Source organism: Panicum virgatum, chromosome 4K (assembly GCF_016808335.1).
Source record: "Panicum virgatum strain AP13 chromosome 4K, P.virgatum_v5, whole genome shotgun sequence".
Classification (NCBI taxonomy): Eukaryota; Viridiplantae; Streptophyta; class Magnoliopsida; order Poales; family Poaceae; genus Panicum; species Panicum virgatum.
This window is the reverse complement of record NC_053139.1, coordinates 787,318-809,756: the sequence shown is the minus strand read 5'-3', so window position 1 is coordinate 809,756 and position 22,439 is coordinate 787,318. Positions and strand designations below refer to the sequence as shown.

The window sequence follows — 22,439 nt, the reverse complement described above, 5'->3', positions numbered from 1 at the left end:
TAGTTCAATAATCCTAATAACAAGTTCAACATCTTATATGAAAATGTTAAAACATACATCCAATTTGTTGAAAATATATTCAAAATGTCTAAGCATACATTTCAAATGTTGATATTTTAAAAACATTAAAAATATCTCTATTGGATTTTTTTGTGTTCTATAAATTATAAATAGCATCATGTTCAAACGGCATCCAAAAACACATTTACAGTTTGAAAAAAAAAATCAAAGCCAAAGGAATCCCGTCCAACCAATCATCCACCGAAGCCGACCTCACGCTGACTCTTCACTCCACAAACTACAGTGAACCAGCGCTCTCTCTCTCCTGCTTTAATCCCATCCGTTCATCTTCCTCTAACATACAGATTTCAAATAGTAGAAGGTGGAGAAGAAAAAAAAACTTCCAAAATATATATATAGGAACCGTGGAGGAGGACGCCGGGCACTCAGGCCGTCGGATGGGCCTGTGTGGTGGGGGGTGGAGATTGGAGATTGGAGGGAGGTGGGCTGCTCTTTCTTTTTTTTCTTTTTTTTTTTTGCCCCAAGGAGAGATTGGGACTTTGAGGGTCAATTTCCGCTTTATTATTTGATCTATATGTATGGGATATACATATACTACATGGAAACTATATATATAATTTTTTTAAAAAAAATAATGGGTAGACAATAGATCTGCATCTTTAACCTGATTGATCGTCAGTTGGATCTTTATTTCCCGGGTTTATGAGCTGTTTAGATATTTCCAATTGGCATCTAAACTGCTGGTACTTGCCTTCTTTTTTTTTCCTGTCCCGATCAGTTTTCTGAAGATCACCTACTGTCATAATACTATGGTTCAGACTTCAGAGTGCCGGATGCAAGTTTTGTGTCGGCATATTTTATTTCCTTTTATCTGTTCTCTGCATTTTCAGAAATGATTGTAGCAATTCTATAACCTCCCACACTACAGTAATGATATATATATATATATAACGTGAAATAATATTTCTTTGCACAAAAAATGAGTTTTTTTTCATTCGATCCCTATCTCAAACATCTTTTCTTTCAAGTGTGAAGGTTAATTCCATTGAATTTGCTAATAATCTAGTCTTTGGCCGCATTTGTTAGAGTAATCTTGTTGGTTTTGCATTAGCAGCATGTTTAGTTTTGTGCATGTGTCAGTTTAGGATGTAACGACAGGCTAGTCCATGTGAGGAGTGTGCGTGCTGCATGGCATTATATTGTGGGCAAATCAGAAGCGAGTAGTGATCGAGCTGATTGTTGCCCGGCCAGGAGATGAGTGCATGCAGGTGTTGATGGGTCAGCCATGCAGGGAATTGCGGCCAGGAATTTGGCCAAGCGTGAAGCGTATCCAATCTAGGAGGATCGGAGGAAGAGGTCCAGCCATGCAAATAGAACTGCGTGGGCCTGCACTCCCGGAGAGGTGGCCATTGTGGCTGCCCGTGCGTGTCAGTGTCTGTCTTCCATTCAGATGCATTAGTTTAGGCATTACCTGGTAATGCATGCGTCCGGTTCCTGCGGCAAGTAGCGCAAGGAGTGACCCGGGCAAGTGAGTGGCTAGTGTGTGTGTGTGTGTGTGTGTGTGTGTGTGTGTGTGTGTGTGTGTGTGTGTGTGTGTGTGTGTGTGTGTGTGTGTGTGTGTGTGTGTGTGTGTGTGTGTGTGTGTGTGTGTGTGTGTGTGTGTGTTTAAATATCAATCCATGTTATTCAGTTTGAGTTGAGTTGAACAAGAGAAAAAGGAATAGGTGTGTGTGCTGCCGTAGCTCTGCTTGTTCCTCTTCCACTGTGAGTTCATCTTTAGATTGTGTGAGTTCCAACAGCATTTGCCTTATACTGCTTTGCATTACTGATTGCAACACGACTCGGAGTCTCCGACCTTCAACCAGCTCCATTATACGACGATCATTCCAATATGAGGGGCCATTGCTACGCCAGCCCTGTGTTTGTGATGGCCATATTCTTGCTTATCGTGCTTTTTGCATCTCCAGCGCAGTGTAAGTAGTGGTGCCTATCATCATCATCATCATCATCCTTCCATATCATCATTAGTAGCTTTAATTCTGGACACATTCATATGCATGATCGAGAGAATGATCTGACGACGACGACGACGATGAGCACAAACTAATAACCCTGTGTGTACATTGCAGCAGCTCGTCAGTATCTGCTGTCACCAACTCTGCCGGCTGCCGGAAGCTCTACCAACACAAGGGCGGCATCAGATGAGGGCAGCAAGGCCTGCGACGACCTGGTGTTCTGCAGCAAGACGATCTGCGGCGACCTCATACATGGCGTCGGCTCCGTGGACTGCTACTGCTGCGAGATCGAATATCCCAACCCCCCGTGCTTTCGCACCATGGGCGCGTGCCTAGCTAAGTGTCGTCCCTTGTGCAACAACTACTCATCTCCAAGCCCAAGGCATGCGTAGCGTAGCCCATACGACGACATACCCTTCTTCTTCCCAAATTTATGTATGCAACAACTTGGCATCAATAAAATGTTCAGGCCGGCTACTTGCCTGCCGTACGTAGTTCCCCTCAAAAAACATACGAGTTTTGGATGAGCAAGATGCAATTTGATCGATCGGCAGCAAAATTCATGAGGACAGACCAAATCATCTTGGTCATCTTGTTTCATAAGTTGAGGGTGAGGATTTCTTGTTGTAATGTTGCATGCATTTTAGTTGCAAAGATGACTGAGAATCAAATACATTTTAACTTCTAAAGCAGAAAACTAGTGACTAGTAATGTTAAGACCATTTTACCTACTATTGCTGTTGATAAACTTGAAGCTGATTTTTACTCTATTTAGATGGTCTTTATGTCCTGACTATTTAGATGGGCTTTACTAGTTTGGAGTCCGGAAACACACGAAAATAATGTTATGATTTCTAAATAGTCGGGACATAAAGCATCATTCTGATTCTGTAACAGCCTGATGTGCGTGTTCTGAATCCTGAAGCAGTTGCAAGCTTGGAAGTGCATATTCAGTTTGTGTTTTTGTAAAAGGAAATCGGGATGGGGGTAACTATTCTAGCTTTCAGCCATATATGTACAGTCTTTAAGGCATACATGTACAGCTTAAGTCCTTCAGATTGATCTAAGCTTTGATCCAACCTTCAGGTTCCTCAGGAAAGTGGTACCATTTATGCTGATTGCATCCAGGACGTCCCCCGCTTCAGACTCCCTGCCTGCATGCTCATATAGATGAAATGCTGCACTCAAGATGAAGCTGTCAGGTTTTAGAGATGCGCGCATCGCCTCAAAGAGAGAGATGCCTTCGTCGACGAGACCCTGCTCTAAATACAACCTCATCATGGCCCTGCAGCAGGCCAGATCGGGTGCCACACCTATCTCCTTCATTCGGCTGTAGATCCTCTGGGCATCACTGATCTGGCCTTCCTTCAGAAAGGCAGAAATCAAGTGGCTGAAGTGAGGGCAGGATGGGGTTATGTTACTCTTCAGCATCATCTGGATGGCTTCCTCGGCTTCCGTGTAGCATTTACCCTCTGTGTATGCTTTGATCAGTGCGAGATAGGAGAGAGAGTCGGGAGCATGACTGTCCTGCATCTCCTGGAATATATTCGTCGCCTCATTATGCAGTCCAGAAATGGCATAGGCGTTGATCATGGAATTGAAGCTGATCTGCACATTGCAAGTTCGGTCCATATTAGCCATGTTTGCTTTGACGATCATCGCAGAATATAGCATTCCTTGGTTCCCGGAGACAATTTCATAAGTTACTCTCAATAAAAGAATACCTTTCCAGGCTTGATACCATCTTCTTTCATTCTTCTGAACAGTAAAGATGCCTCCTGATGCCTACCTGAAAATATGAAAATTCATAGGCTTAGGACTGGATAGAAGGAAACACAAGTAGTGAGCAAAACAAATCAAAAAGAAGGTTTTAATTGATTTCTTTACAGCACCGGCTTTTCCATATAAGCTAAGCATGTTTGTGTATATCTTTTCATCAATCGGCAAGCCTAGATCCTGTGCAGTGTCGAACATTTCAACAGCCTTGTCCAGCTTTCCTCCTTTGCCATAAACACTGAATGAGAGGACTGAAACAAATGAGCGATGACATGGTGCTACCAACGCTAAATTCAGAAAAAAGGAAGCAATTGTGTACATTGGGTCCCATTTTCCTGGGGTATTTTCTCAACACTTATCTACCTTATCATTATATTGAATGTCTGCATGGACCGAGAAATGCCAGCGGATACCATGCAATCATATATGCTGATGGCTGAATGCAGTTTACCTGCTTCGAAACTAAAACTGCAGCAGTTAGCTATGACACGACTGGAAATTTTGCTTGCCTATCTGATGAATAGGAGAATATGTAAACCAGACCTGACTCAAGCATTGACTTGATAAAAGTATTGTACAAGACAGTGTCCAGCTGAACTTCATCGCGGAAACAGCTATGTACGATGTTTTCAACCTCTTGAAATTTCCCTGGGAGTGACCATGGCCATTTAACAAGAATGAGTTATATAGCAGGAGCAGCTGAATAAAGCGATAGAACAAGTACAGAAAGAAAATTTTTACCATGCTTAGTCAGGTGAGTGACAAGAATGCTAACAGTAACAGGATCTCTATTACTGCCTTGAACAACCATTTCCATGAAAAGATGATATGCATCCTCAGTTTTGCCACATTTACAGAATGCATCAACCATGGCATTGTAGACGTGTGCTCCTCCTGGAAACGATGCCAATGTTGATTCAAACAGTTCTTTTGCTTGCTCTAACTGCTTCGCCTGACCATATTGGACAATCAAAGTAGCAATTGCAGAATCATCAGGCTTGATTCCCATTTCAGTTAGCTGGTCATAAATAAATTTTGCCTCATCTGTACTCCCTGCAGTAGAATACATGTATAGACAGCAGTCAGAGATTGTTATGGTCAGGTGTTTAGGTGAGTGCACCATATTCAGTGTGGCTCATAGCTTGCTCACCTTCCCTGGCCAATTTGCTTATCAATTGGGACACGCTGGACAAGCCTCCAGGCATGTCCAATAAGAATTTCAATGCCATGCCAGCTGCTGAACTACCAGTTTCTTCTATCGCCTTTGACAGGCTCTGTTCTTTCTGAATACCCCTGGTTCTGTTTCTAGCATACATCTCTATAAGTGAAAGCATTGTTGGAATTTTCAAGGGTTTTCCACTTCTCTGAATCTCTTTGAATAATTTCTCTGAGTCGTCAATCATACTGCTTTTGCAATAAAGTTCCATTACTGTCATATAAAGGTCATCATCAAGCTGGAAATCATCTTGTCTCATCTTCAGTACTAGAGCCCTGGCCTTTTCTAGATGACCCAGTCTGATATACAACCTTAGCAGATCATTACAGCAAAACACGTCAGGCCGGCCATATTTGGAGAGAGCTCGGAAGCTATCTTCTGCTGCAGCCATGTCTTCCTTTGCAACATAACATCGGAGAAGAGCACTGTAGGAAAAGTGCGAAGGCTTCACATTCCTCGTCCTCATAGATTCTAACACCTCCAGTCCTCTATCGTAATGTCCAACATTCATGTGAACTTGAGCCATCGCCACATAAGTCTGCTCATCGCTCAAAAGATCTGCCTTCTCAATTTCCTCAAATGTGTGCTGCGCGTCCTCATAAAGCCCAAGCTTACCGTATATCCTAATAAGAATTCCATAGATAACTTCATCAGGAACAATCTTATTATTTTCCATCTCAGAAAAAAGGGCAAGTGCCTTTGAGTAGTCCTCATTCTTATAATACAGTGCCAAGAGAGATGCACATGTGTAGTTGCTGGGGACAATTCCCTGAGCCCTCATCTCTTCAAAAAGCCGCAACGCCTGTTCCCCTTCACCATGTTTGGAGCTCAAGCTGATCAGAAGGCTATAGGTCGCCTCCTCCGGAACAAATCTATACCGCCTCATCTCACCAAAAATACCCATGGCCTCCTCCAAGAGATCTTCCTTGACATAGGAGCTGATGACAACTGTATATGTGAACTGAGTTGGCAAAACGCCAGCCTCCAGCATCTGCTTCCAAACTTGGATAACTTTGCCGTGCAGCTTCTGCTTCTGCAGAGATGAGATCATGTAATTGTAGACCGAAATTGGGGGAACTATGTCACGGCTGCGCACCGCGGAGTAGAAGAGCATCATGTCCTTGTGCCGCCCCCACTGGGCGTATGCGCACAAGAGGGTTCCGCATGCCACTGCATCAGGCTCACAGCCAACCTCGAGCATCTCAAGAAATGTCTCTTCTGCAAGCTTGATCTTCCCCACCCGGCCATACAACCGCAGCAGAATGGTGTAGGCAACCACACTTGGCTCGTAGCACATCTGCTTGGATCAACAACCTCATGTCAGATGGCCGGGGACACAAATCAGTTGGACACTAGACAAATTTGCCGAGAATTTTGAGGTGATTCACCTGAAGCTTCATCCAGGCGAAGAAGTCGCGCGCCTGGCGCCAGCCGCGCTGCTCGCGGAGGACAACGCACATCTCGCGGAAGGTGAGCTTGGTGATGAACGACGCCATGGCCTGGCGCATGTCCGCGGAGGGGCGCGATGCCGTGGCGCGCACCGCGCGGACGGCGGCGACGACGTGGCGGCCGTAGACGTGGCCGGCGCGGTCGTCCTCGACGTACCGGGACATCTGGTCCGTGGTGCGGCGCACCCACCGTGGCGTGTCGGCGCCCGGGCCCTGGCTCCGGCGCGCGCGCCGGAGCCGCTGCGCCTCGTCGTGGAGGAGGCGCCGGTACGGCCGGCCGTGCGGGGAGGAGAGCGACCAGGAGGAGGTGGCACATTCGTCGTCCCCATAAGAGGAGCAGGTGATGGATACGTTGGCGGAGGCGGCCGCTGCGGCCATTGGAGCGTGAGGAGCAGCAGCAGCCATCGCCATGGACGCGGGAAGGGAAGACGGGATAAGGTTGGTTAGATTTTTACCCTTTTTCTCCTTAGCTCCGGGTATCTCCACTGGGGTCCACCAGTCAGCCACTCGCGACTGCACGCGATCCGCAGAACTGTCAGGAAGCAAGCATCAGCAACACTAACACCACTGCACCACATTCTGAATTTCCGAAGGTCATCACCACAAGATTTCTCCTCCACTATATTTGATTTGTTCAGAATAAGAAAATTACCAGTACAAAATGGCACTGCAACAGAGCACCAATTTCACAAGCCGCAAGTTAAATCATCAACTACACAAACACTATACAATTACTAGTGAAATTTTTCCTGCAAATTAACCACAGCTATGTCTGTCACTCCGCCGCAGCGATGAGCCGGGACGAGCTGAGCTCCGTGGTGCTGAAGAACGACTCCTCCGGGCAGTACCCGGCGCCGTCGCGCTCGTCCTCCCACCGCAGCACCTCCCGGATGTACCGGAAGGCCTCGTCGACGGTGGGCCGGTCGCGGGCGCGCGCCTGCCACACGAAGAGCTTCCGGCCGGTGCTCGCTGCGTACAGGTCCTTGAATTTCATGGCCACGTAGTAGAATGCCTGCTGCGCCAGCGACTGGTTGTTGTGGTGCGTCCGGAGCGGGCAGAAGTCGCCGAACCATTCGCATGCTGACAACGGCGAGCGCCCGATCTTCTCCTCAAACAGGTCGTACTTGTTCAGCACCAGGACGAAAGGTGTGTCGCGGAAGCACGGTTGCCTGCGAAAATGTGTATAGATCATCAGTGGATTTAGTCCTGCGAAAATCTGCAACAGTGCTCCCGATGCAATATTAGATAGCAATCAGCTTATGTAGCATGCAGCTTGCCAAGTCGTTACTTTCATTTGGAACATGACCATCAACCTCACCCAAACTATGTCTTCAAATTCTGAAATTGAGGGATTACAGAATTATTTGGAAGATGCCAATGATAAGGCTGATGTACCTGATTGTTGCTTCAAACAAATCCCTGCTTTGAATCATCTTATTCACCAGGGACCTACTGCCAACACTACCAGGGGCTGCAAGCTGATCATAGTCGCTGAGCGCTACGGAGAAGATCACCATGCGGACATCCTCAAACATTTCGACCCACTTGCAGCCCTCATTCATGCCCTTGGCGCTTACTCTAATCAGCTGGTATCTGAGAGCGTATATATTAGCAGATTAAACAACTAAGATTTCTAGGACTTATTTCACTGCAGAAAAGAATTCACCAGCAGATGAGCATGAAGAGACTTTACTTGTTTACTGGTTGCGAGTATGCCTCATGATTGTCGCCAAAGGATTCTGACATAGGGCTGCGGTCATCCAGGGTGAAATCAATGAAGGACAATCCATTCCCTTGTGTTACTCCTTCAGCATATACTACATCTTTTTCTGAAGGCTCATATTCATTACTTGATACTTCAATAGCCTGCACGGATTTGGTCATAGAATAGACAATTCAGTTCAGGTAGTCATACAAATACAGTGTAAGCACAAAACAAGTACTAGGAGTTAGTCTAGTTATGGTGGAGCTGAAGACCATTCGTTGCAAAAGAATAACAGCTGGCAAAATCTGTAAACACAAAATCTCCTTTACATGATTAACTGCCTGCAGACTACCAGTTCCGTTTTTCTCAAAATTCAAAAGACAGATACATTCTAGGCTAGCTAGGAAAATATAACTAATTGGTGAACTGATCTAGCGTAACCAACAAAATGTAAGATGTGAACACGCTAAATTAAGGGTAATTCAGTATTTGATGCATATTCTGAACAACAAAGTTAACTGCCTTATTATAATCTAAGAACATTAATTAATTTATACCCTGCTCAGGAAATACTCAGCAGCATCAGGGAGAAAATGCAATTCATCCTTTCTTTTATATGTTGCTTGTATGGCAGGATCTTTCCACAGCTCATCAACAACTGGAGCGTATTCACGTGTAGCTGCAGGGAAGAATGCATCTAGGTCTCCCATTGCAATGATATCCAGAAGCCAATCAGAGAACTTCTTCAGCTTTGCATTGATTGAGTAAATGCAAGAATTTGAACTAGTAGGCCTATTTTCATCTGCATTAAAAAGACCAACTTCAAAATACTGCAGATGCTCCTGAAAAATTAGTGGAACAAGTATCAGCTGTCCTGGTACCTTGATGAGAATCTTCATCCACTGAGCTTGTGTGATCTGATGCAGCCAAAGCCTCTTCCTCAAAGCGCTCACGGCCCTCGAGGAGAATCCCCAGGTACTTGAACATGTTGCTTTGGATCATTAGTTTGATACTCTCAAGTTCTTCATGAGTAAATCTAGAGCCGTATAGTAACTTAGCCTGTTCCAGAAAACAAACATCATGCAAATGTATGCAACATGAATAATAAGGTTGACAGCCATTGAAGTTTACTCCAGCGAATGAACTACTTGTATGGTGCCCCACAAAGGCTTCAATGCATATTGCTGATTAAATACAGATACCTAATGATGAATAAACTAGAATAGACAAACCAACATATATCAAAACACACAAACCGACACTCCAAAAGGGTCAAAACATTTCTATCTTATCAAAACAAGGGGCTAAATAAGAAAACGAATTAAGTAATAAATTCTAAGCCGGGTATTATTATAGTTGCCCTGTTGATAAATTTGGTGGAGTCCATCCCACAGGAACGTATACCAAAACTGAAAGCATTATGATTTATGAAATGTGAAAATTGGTCAGACCTGTTTAAATATGGTGCTTGTTCCAGCTCCTGGTGATCCGAGAATAAGAAGCTTTTGAACTCTTTTGTGGTCTAAGTAATTAGGAACACTTCTTGATGAATAATGACTATCATCTTTGGGCTCATCAGCGTTTACAGGAGGCACGGGTAGTGAAACCAAAGCGCACACCAAACGTGTCAAACGCTGTCAAAATTAAAAATAAGGAAACAACAAGACATGTTGATATTATAAAGCGCGATGATTTTAAAAAACAAAAAGGAATGTCTGACCAAGATACATACTGATTCCCATATTTTCCCTTTGATATTGTTTTGCCCTTCTTCCTCATAGCCGCCATCGTGATAAACCCAAAAGTGAGTATCACGGGGGCACTGAACTTTTGCAATCTGCACAGAAGATTAAGATATTGAGCTCAAACCAATTAGAGGAGCAACACAGTAATATACAATCAATAGCGATTCTCAATTTTATAATGTGGCAAACCAAGGGCTTAGCAGGCATCAGTGGTACCTTTAGAATTCTCAGTTCAATCTTTGTGATTTCCCTTCCATTAATAAAGACCTGAGCGGTGCCATTACTTGCATCAGGCTGAAGCTTTCCATTGAAGTTGAGGCTAGTGCTAATCATCCTGTCTGGCTTTTCACCTTCCTATCAGCAGAAATAAATGAGAAATAGACTGTTGTTACCATAAGCTGAGGAGGTTGCATGAATGAAACAGTGTGTTGTGCCGACGAGACTTTTTACCTTCCCCCACAATCCTGACTCCTTGTCATACCAATATCTTCCAGGCTTGAGATTTCGAGGAGGCCGTTGGCAACTAAGCAGGTTTGCCATCTCTTCGTCGTGAAGAGGGAAACCGTTCACTATGAGCTGCTCAGGCCGGAGCTGGTTCGCCTGGCACTCCTTCTCGACCTTGAGTATCTGCTTCACCTCCAAGGGGCTGAGCAGCCGGGACAGTATCCTGGATCCCTTCCCCAGCTTGGACCGCTTGGACTCATCGATCGGCTGGCCGATGCAGGTGATGCACTTGCGCCCTTCCGGCATGGAGCCCATGGCCCTGAGCAGGCAGTGGCTGCAGTACCTGGCGTCGCAGACGATGCAGGACTCCTTGCTCTCCCACTTGCTCTTCCCGCACCGGTGGCAGGTCCTCCCCTTCCGCTCCGCCATCGTCACCGCGACGTACTGCTCGGACGACACCTCGTCCAAGTCCTTGCTCTTGTCGTACTTGCTGTCGTCGGGCACCCCGAAGGTGACCACCTGAGCCCGCCTCCCCTCCGGCGCAGCAGGCCTCGCAGGAGCCCTTTGGCTCTGCAAGCTCCTAGCCGAGCGGGAGTCGGAATCGTCGGAGTACTCCTCATCGCGAGCCGGCGACGACTGCTGCGCCGCACGCTGAGCGACCCGGGGCGGCGGCGGGTCGGCGCCGCGCCGTGCAGGCCCGACGACCGGCGCCACCGGCACGGCGCCGTTGGCGAGCCCGAGGGGCCCGGAGACGGGCTCGGCGGTGGGTATGGCGGGGACGTTGACGGGGTCGATCCTTGGGAGCTCGTAGGACACCGGCGGGCCGTCGTACTCGAGCGCGATGGAGTAGTCGAGGTTGGCGGGCGGCTCCGGGATGGTGGTCCCCGGCGGGAACATGCGGCGCACCAGGTCCTCCCAGTCGCCTGCCGCCATGGCCTGCGGAGCAATTCGTCGAACACCTGCTCTGCCGCGCCGCGGTCCGCCTACTCCATCACCAGCGAGGAAACCACTAGTAGCAACTTTCCCCAACCCAACTACTCGAAACCGAGGTGTAGATTACTCCCTCCTTCCCCGTTTATAAGGCATGGTGGAACATGACACGGTCTTCTAAACAACACTTTGACCATTTATTTATCATATATTATATCACTTTTGATTATAAACTTATAATCATTGTAAAATATATTTGATTATGAATCCAATCATATGAAATTTGCATTATAAAAATAAAAATTTAATAGTCAAATTATTGGTCAAAGATGAGAAGGTTTGAATCTTGATATACGTGTATGCCTTATAAACAGGGAAGGAGGGAGTAGCAGACAATTTCCGATGAACTGGTGCCGGGTCAAAGAGAAGAGAAGAGAAGAAAGGCAACCTCTCCAGTCCAGCGGCGGCGGTCACCACCAACCCAGAAGAGACGTCGGCGCTGCTGGCTCGGTTCCCACGCAGGGCCAGCCCACGACTCCTCGGCCGGGTCAGTCAAGAGCGCAACAAGTCGTCTTTGAATGGAAATGGAGTTGGAGGACCAGCGAGGCAACCGCCGGCGCTGGAATTGCAGTCCCCGGGCAAGCGCACCCAGAACCGCCGCCCTCTTATCTCGCAACGCAAGGAATAATTATTGGACTGGAAGGAAGTGGTGGTGAAGGGGCGCGACTTTTCCTCCGGGTTGTTTGACCGGGGAGGGCAGGGGAGGGGAATAGCCAATAGGGGATGGATGGTGGGAACGGTGGAGGGACTGGTGCGGCGGAGGGAGGGGAGGAAGAAGGGGACGACGACGATGACGATGACCCAGCCAACGGCAGAGGTCGGGCTTTTCTGCCTGGTTATTGCCCACCCAGCGGCTTCCCGCTTCCCTTCTTTTCTTCTCTGCCCGCCTCACGTACAACGACAAGGGAAACAAAGAATTCAAAAAAGAAGGGAAAAAAGGTTAGATTTTGTGGAGCAGAGCTGAAGAGGGAGGAGGAAAGCGGAACTGACGTTTTGGATCGTGCTTGCTGCTGTTGCGCGTGCGGGCGTGCGGGCGTCCACTGCGTCCGTCAAGTGAGTGAATCTTGAGCCTGCCTGCCACATCTGCGAAAGCCTCAACACTCACTCACTTTCTGTTGCGCAAAAGCAAACAGAAAGGAAATGGGACCTTTTTCAGTGAACTTTTGGGGTTCTCAGCTCTCAACTTTGCTAGTTTTTTTTTTCTCTTATGGAGTATGCGAAGTTTGTGGTTTATTCAGGGGCCGTTTAGTTGCAAACAAAAAAAATTTGGATGTCACGTCAATAGTTTGACCAGATGTCGGGAGGGGTTTTCGGACACTAATTAAAAAACTAATTTCAGAACTCACTTAGAAACCACGAGACGAATCTTTTGAGGTCTTTGACCGCATCATTATCACATGTGGGTTACTGTAGCACTTATGACTAATCATGCACTAATTAGGCTTAAAAAATTCGTCTCGTCGTGTAAATCCAAACTGTGTAATTAGTTTTGTTATTTAATTACATTTAGTACTTTATACATGTGTTTAAAGGGGAGGTGAAAATTTTTGAGCGAAAATTTTTGGTAACTAAACGACCCCTCAGTAACACATACACATGAACGAATTGGGCAGCGCTGTGCTTGCCCAATGTAGCAAAGTACTACGGTCCGCGCGCAGTAATTTTGTTGCAGTAGTGCTCAGTACAGCAGCGGCAGCATCAATTGAATGGCAATCCTCCAAACACAAGTGGCACAACAAGTGTCTCACGTGATGGGTCGGCCCTGCGGACGTACACCGTGACGTGCTGGTGTGTTTTTTACAGCTCCGCGTGAAAGAATTACAGTATAGGAATGAGCCTCAACCATGTGAAACTGAATTACAAGAGCCCTGTTCTTGGCTCTCAACATCTTGAAACGTACACTTCAGAAAAAAAAAACATCTTGAAACGTATGAGCGCCAGCAAGGGCGGCCCAATGTAAAAGCAAGCGGCAGCAGGCAGGACTAGCCATGGGCCCGTGGGCCGGCCATGGGAAAGGCCGTTGTGGGGCCGGCCTGTTGAAGGAACGACGATGGGTTGACGTTGATAATTCACCAAGTAGGCGTTCAGAATTCAGACTGACCAACGATGTGAAATTGAAAAGACTCCAACTCGAGGGGAGCACGCACCATCAGATTCAGACCGAGGAGGAACAGCCAGCACGTATCGTATGCGTTTCCTCGAGATTTGGCTGCTAGGGTTTCATCTGATTTTTCGTTGGCATCATTGGGTTCAAATCTTCAAATGATGCAATCCAAACATGTGTAGATTTTCTTTTACAATTAACTAGTCACATCTAATACTCTTCCATTACTTGCAAACCGAACAAGCTCAAATCTGAGATTAGCTCTCAACCTGCATGTGTGGCTGTCAATACTAGTAGGCTGCGCGTGGGGCTCACCCTCGTTCATTTCATCATCATTATTTTATTTCAAAAAATTTACGGATGACACGTGTATGACGTCATGGCGATGGTGGGATTGGGATTTTGGAAGGTCAGGTGGGCCTCGCGCGCGTCAGCCCGCGGCGGTCTGGTCTGGCATCACGGGCTGGGCCGCCGGCTGCGGCGGCCGAAGAGGACCGCGCGGGACCCACCTGTCGGTTGCAGTGAGAGGTGGTTGGTTGATCGAAGCGGCCGACGGCGGCTATTCCTCCTTCCACCTGCTGCTTGGGAGCGCAGCCGCGAGGGGTAGGCAGGTGCGGCGAAACGCCCTGATATTTCCGAGCTATTTAAGCCCCGCGCGGGGGGAGGAGGAGGCAGGTGCGCAACTGCTGTGGTGTGGTGGTGGCCTCCCTCCTCTGCATCCGCGGCGCGATTCACACCCCACCGGCGATCCTTCCCCATCCCCGGCGCAGGTCAAACGAGGCGCCCAGGTACTTCCATCTCCCCCCTCCGATCTCTCGCGCGAAACCTCTCCCTTGTTCTCATCGCCTCTACTTCGATCCATCTCTCTGCTTATTACGGAGTAGATTCTCTTTTTTTTTTTACCCCCGAAAATTTTTCTCTCGAGATCGCGCTTGCTCGCCTGTGGGGCTGGATCGCTCGGCTCGATCCGTCCTTGGTGGCCTGGTGGGAGCCTTGACGGCTGCCGAACGCTAGTTCCGATCGATCGCCGAGCTAGTCCGCCGGCGGTCCGGATCCACCCGGGGCAACTTGACCAACTCAGACAGGGGACAAACACGCGTTGCCTTTTCGCCCTTTTTGCTCTCCCCCTCGAACGTAACCGGTAGTCGGGGCACCTAGCGGGCGAGCGCTCGCTGGGATGGAGTAGCGACTAATGAGCGTTGCAATATACTAGCGGCGCACGAGCACAGCAACTAACTACTACATGTATTAGTTAATACCATATATGTAACGCATATACAACTTGCCTAGAGCTGGTACATATTAATTAGGTAGTTTCCGTTTTTCTATATATAAATTTTGGTCTCTCATGTCTAGTTTTTTTTTTGCACCTTTTAGTTCCCATTCGGGACACTGGGCGGGGATTACTTTGACAGCTATATAGATATAGAAGCGCTTAATATTTCTCCCTTATATCATAGTAATTATTCAAGAAAAAAATTGATATATGAATATATGTAAATTTCGTGAAAAAAAATCAATCTAAATATTTAACCTTCTACGTTCCAAATTTTCGAAGTCACTTTTGTCAGAAACTTTACATTCCAAACTTAGTAACTTTGCACTTTGAATTTAGAAACTTTCGTGTCACTAGTCAAAAACTTTTTACAAAAACTGACACAAAACTCTACACTCCAAATTTAATAAACTCTACTAACATGTTTCAAACATTATACTACCAAAAACTTCGTGTTCCACGCCTTGACTCCAAATTTATAAACTTTCTACTAGCACATTATAAACTTTGTACATCTAGATCAAAAACTTTGCTGTTCCAAACTTTGTACTCTCATGTCTACAAATTTTGTACTAGCACTTTACAAACTTTAGACTCCTATATACAAAACTTTATAAAGAACATATTAGAAACTTTTAACTATTTTTTCTTTCAATGAATTGAAAACTTCATATAAATAATTGTGTACATTTCAAACTTTCAAGTAAACATTATAAAATCTTTAAGACTGAACATGAAAAAGTTCAAACTATATATTCAAAATGTTTAAATGTCCAGGTTTTAACATCACATCAAAAAAGTTTGTCTTCAGAGTTTGGTAATTTTGCACTTTAAATTCAGGAACTTTGAAGACAGTAGTTACAATTTTTTTTAAAAAAAACTAACTCCAAACATTGCAAATTAAATTAAAGAGTATATATTAACATATTTCAAATATTTCAAGGCTAAAAAACTTTGTAATTCTAAACTCTTATATTATAAACTTTGTATAGCCAGTTCCAAAACTTTATAGTTCTAAACTTTGCTGTCATAGTTGTAGGAACTTTGTATTAGCACATTTTAAATCTTTTTCTCCATAGGTCCAAAACTTTATAAGAACATGTTAATAACTTTTAACTAAATTTTATCTGAGGGTGAATCGAAACTTTATATATATTTATTATATACCTATCTATATCTCTAAATTTAAAATCATAAATATTGTCGTGGTGCTGCAAACCACGGCCGGGTGGCGGAAGGCACCCGCCCTAGCCCAGAGGGTGTGTACTCAGGGGGTAGCTAGTCTTAGATCGATCTCCCTTCAGAACACAAGAAACACAGCAGGATTTAGAGTGGTTCGGGCCGCCGGAGCGTAATACCCTACATCCACTGTGTGTTGTATTGCCTTCCCACGAGAGTGAGGAGGTGCGAGAGCTTGAGTCTGTCTGGAGAGCCTGTGTTCTAGCGGGCGTGCTCTCCCTTTTATATGTCCAAGGGGAGCACGTACACTGAGCGGGGCCCCGACATATGGACCCGGCGATGTATTATAAACTACATTTTGGCCTTCAATGCCTCAGATCCGGAGATCTTGTCGTCGGCTTCCGTGCGTAGCTTCTGACCAGGGATGGTCTTGAGCTGTCCTGTCAGAGTAGAGTCTAGTCTTTGCAGTCGCGCGTCGAGGTCATGATGAAGCGCCGAACTACTGACTCAGTCCACTGTAGCAGCGTGCACTGTTGCTTCAGTTAATAGCTGGTCATCATGACTCGTCGCCCACGCGCGCGGCGCTGAGACACTGCTGCGTGCCTCGGTAACAGACGAGCCGCAGTGTGGACTGACAAAAGCTGCCCCGTGCCTAGAGGCAGCAGAGCCCGCTTCAACCACTCGCACTTAATGCGGGTGGGTGAGGGAGCTTCCAGCGGAAGGCTTGCGCCTGCGCCCGCGTCTGCGTGACACGTGGAGGCTCCGGACCCCTCCCGAGCTGCTAGCTGAGCCGAGAGCTCACGGGATCCGGATAGGCACGTGGAGGTCCCGGACCCACCTGCGGGGGTCCGGGTCCACGGTCACAGGTGCAGAGCATTTTCACCTCTAAGACACGTGGTGACACCGGACCTGTCCCCGAGCGGGAAGCGGGTCCGGGACCGTTGGTCCGGTGAGATGGAGTCGGACCCCAGGGGTCCGGCTGCTCAGCTCCTTAGGGCGTAGTTACGGATAACTACGCGAGTCTTGGCACAGTAGGAGTGGGTACCCCAGTTGCAGGGTACCGACAGAGGCCCCCGGGCCTGCCTCGGGAGAGGCGACGAACCCGCAGGTGGGGCCACTACTGTGAGCAACTTGGCTGCTTCTGGCGCTCAGCGGTGCGCGCCGCAAGGGTCTTGTCCTGCATCGTCCATCCTTTGGGTCACCTGCTGCATCATCACGTTTGGACCTGCACATGACTCAAGGTAGATGCTTAGTAGCGTGCCCACGGGTCCCAAATCCTGTTGGCTGTAATCCTTTGACATAGACAGCTAGGTTCAGTGAACGGAGCTCAAGGGGCCGGCCTTTAGGTTAAGAGAAAGTCCGGACCTCCAGGTTCCCAGTCCTAGGTACTACGGCACTCATTCACAGGAGGTGGTGCGTGCAGGCTTAGGGTACGGAACCAGGCTAAGCGGCTACACGGCTCCGGACCTCCCCGGAGAATGAGTGCGCTTCCCTGAACCTGCAGGTTCCCAGGGGTCCGAACCCCTCTCTTCCATGAGGGGTCTCGAGCTAAGTCACTAACTAGCCAACTCAATTCGGACCACAATCACCGCACAAGAGTAAGAAGCCACGTGGGGGTTAGCGCAACAGAATGCGTAAATTAAAATTGGAATGTAACATCCTTAGAGGCGAACTGAGAATAAACTTTTCCTTTATAACTAGATGTACATGAGATGTGCGATGTAAGCCAGAACACGGGTTTATGAGGCCGGAGCTGTCCGGACCTCCGGGCCCCCAGTCTTAGGTACTACGGTACTCGCCCTAGGGAGGTAGAGCATGCAGGCTTAGGGTACGGAACCAGGCTAAGCGGCTACACGGCTCCGGACCTCCCCGGAGGGTGAGTACGCTTCCCTGAACCTGGTTCGCAGAGGTCCGGACCCCTCCACGGGGGAGGCTCACCGGACTGGACCACACGGAAGTACTACCTAGTTACAAAGGAAAATGTTTTATTCCCTGCTGGGCCTCTAAGGGTAGGACTTACAGAGATGTAGAGTCGGGGGTGCGACCGGAGTCGGCTTTCCGCCGGAGAGAGCCACCAGAGTCGGCTTAGTGCGACCGGAGTGGGCTTTCCGCCGGAGCGGGCTTGGTGCGACCGGAGTCGGCTTTCCGCCGGAGCGGGCTTGGTGCGACCGGAGTCGGCTTTCCGCCGGAGCGGGCTTGGTGCGACCGGAGTCGGCTTTCCGCCGGAGCGGGCTTCCTCTCATGAGTGAGGTATGCTGCGAGCTGGGATTTGTCGCTCCGCCGCTCGCAGCTTGTGAGGGGGCCCTTGACGGGCGCCCTGACTCTTGCCGACGTGCAGCGCGCGCCGCTGCCGACGGTGGCTGCTCCACGGGCACGGTTGCCCCTGGCGCAGGAAGGCGAGAGGCGTGTGGCGCGGATGACGCCACACCCTCCGTCATCTCCACGTCGTCGTGGTGGTGGGAGTGCTCAACCACCCGAGCCATGGAGATGGGCAAGAGATGAGCTAAAACTAGCTAAAGCCCCCCTACCTGGCGCGCCAAATGTCGTGGTGCTGCAAACCACGGCCGGGTGGCGGAAGGCACCCGCCCTAGCCCAGAGGGTGTGTACTCAGGGGGTAGCTAGTCTTAGATCGATCTCCCTTCAGAACACAAGAAACACAGCAGGATTTAGAGTGGTTCGGGCCGCCGGAGCGTAATACCCTACATCCACTGTGTGTTGTATTGCCTTCCCACGAGAGTGAGGAGGTGCGAGAGCTTGAGTCTGTCTGGAGAGCCTGTGTTCTAGCGGGCGTGCTCTCCCTTTTATATGTCCAAGGGGAGCACGTACACTGAGCGGGGCCCCGACATATGGACCCGGCGATGTATTATAAACTACATTTTGGCCTTCAATGCCTCAGATCCGGAGATCTTGTCGTCGGCTTCCGTGCGTAGCTTCTGACCAGGGATGGTCTTGAGCTGTCCTGTCAGAGTAGAGTCTAGTCTTTGCAGTCGCGCGTCGAGGTCATGATGAAGCGCCGAACTACTGACTCAGTCCACTGTAGCAGCGTGCACTGTTGCTTCAGTTAATAGCTGGTCATCATGACTCGTCGCCCACGCGCGCGGCGCTGAGACACTGCTGCGTGCCTCGGTAACAGACGAGCCGCAGTGTGGACTGACTAAAGCTGCCCCGTGCCTAGAGGCAGCAGAGCCCGCTTCAACCACTCGCACTTAATGCGGGTGGGTGAGGGAGCTTCCAGCGGAAGGCTTGCGCCTGCGCCCGCGTCTGCGTGACACGTGGAGGCTCCGGACCCCTCCCGAGCTGCTAGCTGAGCCGAGAGCTCACGGGATCCGGATAGGCACGTGGAGGTCCCGGACCCACCTGCGGGGGTCCGGGTCCACGGTCACAGGTGCAGAGCATTTTCACCTCTAAGACACGTGGTGACACCGGACCTGTCCCCGAGCGGGAAGCGGGTCCGGGACCGTTGGTCCGGTGAGATGGAGTCGGACCCCAGGGGTCCGGCTGCTCAGCTCCTTAGGGCGTAGTTACGGATAACTACGCGAGTCTTGGCACAGTAGGAGTGGGTACCCCAGTTGCAGGGTACCGACAAATATATAAACTACAAACCCACAATTTCAAACTTGGAAAACATATATTCAAAGCATTTTGACTACATACATAAAAGAATACGAACAAAGAAAGCTTGTGGTATTAGAAATTTGAAATGTACGTGCATGTAAATATAGGTACGCAGAAGCTCACGGAGACATTCCAGCATTTTTATAAAAATACACCCACGGTGCCTCACTCATGTCGCAGAAAAAAAAAGATTTAAAATGGGAAACAGAAAAACAGAAGGCTCATAAATAAGAGGACATCAGAAGTCCACGTGGTTCCAGTTAAAGTAGAGTCCCCATTCGCTGCTATTGCTGCTGGCGAATGCGCGCCCAATAAGAATTTGGTACCAAGGGTCTGATTCTACAGCTGTCCCTACCATCCCCGTTGTTGCCATTTACTTGCCGTGTCGAGTGTTGACTCTGACGCCCACATGTTTTCAGCATTATTCAAATCTTGCTAAGCACGTGTGAGTGCTTAGAGAGTAATTATTTAGCAGCCCCAGATACGGAGGTTTCGCTTCCTCAGCCCACTCTGCACTGCATTTGACCAAACAAGCCCAGACGCTTTGTTCTGTTATTCTTGTTATGTGTGCCTGCGAACGTTGCCTTGGATTCTCTAGTATTTGTAGCTAACATGAATGAACAAGCATACTCGTGCCAGATGGTTAAGTTGTACTATGAAATTGTGTATGTTTGGTGGAAAAGAAATCACCTCCTGATTGTGCATTCTCTACTCCTATGTAGCTTGTAACTCACAGGTGGCCCGTACGACTATTATTCCTTTATGCAGTGACCACATCGATAGGTGTTTCATAAATAGAAAAAATATATTTTTTATAGGATTTTTATAAATTTCCTGTCATTTGCATGTGGGTTGCTAAAAATTCAAAATGTATGCAATTTTGTTACCTGATGATGTGTGTAGGGCTGTGAATTTGCCAGCACAATCACAATGTGTTCAAATGCTTAAGAATAAACAAACAAAATGTGGCTCTTCCAAAAAATGAGCATTCAAGCTTCTTCATCAATGTCGTTTAGAATTTTATATGTACAGTCAACATCACTGGATCTATAGATTAGATTTTACAAACCCTGTTGTGCTCACTGCATTTTATTTTTCCATGTAGGAGATGGCGCTCACAAGAATCGGTCTTGCTGGCCTTGCTGTCATGGGGCAGAACCTTGCCCTCAACATTGCAGAGAAAGGCTTCCCCATCTCCGTCTACAACAGGACGGCCTCCAAGGTTGATGAGACCGTGCAGCGTGCCAAGGCAGAAGGAAACCTTCCCCTTTACGGTTTCCATGACCCTGCATCTTTTGTCAACTCCATTCAGAAGCCACGTGTTGTCATCATGCTTGTCAAGGCTGGTGCGCCAGTTGACCAGACCATTGCAACACTCGCAGCTCACTTGGAGCAGGGTGACTGTATCATTGATGGAGGAAATGAGTGGTACGAGAACACAGACAGGAGGGAGAAGGCCATGGAGGAGCGTGGCCTCCTCTATCTTGGCATGGGTGTATCTGGAGGAGAGGAGGGTGCCCGCAACGGCCCTTCCTTGATGCCTGGAGGCTCATTTGAGGCGTACAAGTACATCGATGATATTCTTCTCAAGGTGGCTGCTCAGGTCCCTGACAGTGGCCCGTGTGTCACATATATTGGCAAAGGTGGATCTGGCAACTTTGTCAAGATGGTTCACAATGGGATTGAATACGGTGATATGCAGCTGATTGCTGAGGCATATGATGTCCTCAAGTCGGTTGGCAAGCTCACCAACAGTGAGCTGCAGCAGGTGTTCTCTGAATGGAACAAGGGAGAGCTCCTCAGTTTCTTGATTGAGATCACTGCAGACATATTTGGCATCAAGGATGACCAGGGTGATGGCTACTTGGTCGACAAAGTCCTGGACAAGACTGGGATGAAAGGAACTGGGAAATGGACAGTGCAGCAGGCTGCTGAACTCTCTGTGGCTGCTCCTACAATCGAGGCATCCTTGGACTCCAGGTTCCTGAGCGGTCTGAAGGACGAGCGTGTCGAGGCTTCCAAAATCTTCCAAGGTGACTACTCCACTGGCCTACCAGTGGACAAGGCACAGCTGATCGAAGATGTGAGGCAAGCCCTCTACGCTTCCAAGATCTGCAGCTACGCACAGGGCATGAACATCATCAAGGCCAAGAGCTCGGAGAAAGGATGGGGCCTTAACCTTGGCGAGCTGGCGAGGATCTGGAAGGGAGGGTGCATCATCCGCGCCATCTTCCTCGACCGCATCAAGAAGGCCTACGACAGGAACCCCGACCTCGCCAACCTCCTCGTGGACCCAGAATTCGCCCAGGAGATCATGGACAGGCAAGCGGCGTGGCGCAGGGTCGTCTGCCTCGCCATCAACAACGGCGTCAGCACCCCGGGCATGTCTGCTAGCCTGGCCTACTTCGACTCATACAGGAGGGACAGGCTTTCTGCCAACCTGGTGCAGGCGCAGAGGGACTACTTCGGAGCTCACACCTACGAGAGGGTCGACATGCCAGGTTCTTTCCACACCGAGTGGTTCAAGACCGCGCGCAGCAACTCCCAGAACTGAGCTGCTCCAGAGGTGGCACGCCAACGCCATGGCACGATGTTGACATGGTTCTCGTATTTTATCATCGTTTATTGCTGCGCGGTGTTGAGTAATCGGTAATGTAGGGGAGGGAGGTGTTGTGGTTAAATTTGATTTTTCAGGCGCGGTGCTTAATTTGAGTCAGGAAGTTGTAGTTGTCTTCCATGCTTTCCATTGTAAGCGGTCTGGGATGGAGAACAATGGTACTTCTTGGAACTTCTATGTTTGTAAGTTTGTTCTATGAATAAGAGCATTTTGACATGCTTTGGTTGTTGCTCAATCGCTCCATGTGTCCTTTGTTTGATGAGAGCATCTGAACAACCGTGTCTATTC

General features: G+C 48.3%; 3 protein-coding genes across 6 annotated transcripts; 1 reads left to right on the top strand and 2 right to left on the bottom strand.

Annotated features, from left to right (window-relative positions):
• Window positions 1-2,901: 2,901 nt before the first annotated feature.
• Window positions 2,902-6,922, bottom strand: LOC120702380 (pentatricopeptide repeat-containing protein At5g27270-like). 2 transcript variants are annotated; one of them, XM_039986158.1, is made up of 8 exons: window positions 6,417-6,922; window positions 4,963-6,325; window positions 4,554-4,865; window positions 4,356-4,460; window positions 4,176-4,263; window positions 3,929-4,050; window positions 3,761-3,825; window positions 2,902-3,644 (listed from the first exon to the last, which is right to left on the bottom strand). In XM_039986158.1, the coding sequence occupies exons 1-8, from the start codon at window positions 6,885-6,887 to the stop codon at window positions 3,090-3,092; spliced, it is 3,081 nt and encodes a 1,026-aa protein (XP_039842092.1). In that variant the 5' UTR covers window positions 6,888-6,922; the 3' UTR covers window positions 2,902-3,089. The 2 variants fall into 2 exon arrangements, with proteins under 2 accessions (XP_039842092.1, XP_039842093.1); XM_039986159.1 differs by having other exon boundaries at window positions 3,924-4,050; window positions 6,417-6,897.
• A 138-nt stretch (window positions 6,923-7,060) lies between these two features.
• LOC120702381 (extra-large guanine nucleotide-binding protein 3-like) lies at window positions 7,061-12,550 on the bottom strand. 3 transcript variants are annotated; one of them, XM_039986160.1, is made up of 11 exons: window positions 12,351-12,550; window positions 11,749-12,239; window positions 10,377-11,404; window positions 10,143-10,280; window positions 9,914-10,018; window positions 9,633-9,815; window positions 9,063-9,240; window positions 8,739-8,983; window positions 8,170-8,342; window positions 7,872-8,069; window positions 7,061-7,645 (listed from the first exon to the last, which is right to left on the bottom strand). In XM_039986160.1, the coding sequence occupies exons 3-11, from the start codon at window positions 11,301-11,303 to the stop codon at window positions 7,252-7,254; spliced, it is 2,541 nt and encodes an 846-aa protein (XP_039842094.1). In that variant the 5' UTR covers window positions 11,304-11,404; window positions 11,749-12,239; window positions 12,351-12,550; the 3' UTR covers window positions 7,061-7,251. The 3 variants fall into 3 exon arrangements, with proteins under 3 accessions (XP_039842094.1, XP_039842096.1, XP_039842095.1); XM_039986162.1 differs by lacking the exon at window positions 12,351-12,550 and having other exon boundaries at window positions 7,074-7,645; window positions 10,377-11,353; window positions 11,749-12,326; XM_039986161.1 differs by lacking the exon at window positions 12,351-12,550 and having other exon boundaries at window positions 7,074-7,645; window positions 10,377-11,429; window positions 11,689-12,296.
• A 1,495-nt stretch (window positions 12,551-14,045) lies between these two features.
• On the top strand, window positions 14,046-22,386 carry LOC120702378 (6-phosphogluconate dehydrogenase, decarboxylating 1-like). Its single transcript, XM_039986156.1, has 2 exons — window positions 14,046-14,252; window positions 20,640-22,386. The coding sequence occupies exon 2, from the start codon at window positions 20,643-20,645 to the stop codon at window positions 22,086-22,088; it is 1,446 nt and encodes a 481-aa protein (XP_039842090.1). The 5' UTR covers window positions 14,046-14,252; window positions 20,640-20,642; the 3' UTR covers window positions 22,089-22,386.
• Window positions 22,387-22,439: the final 53 nt, after the last annotated feature.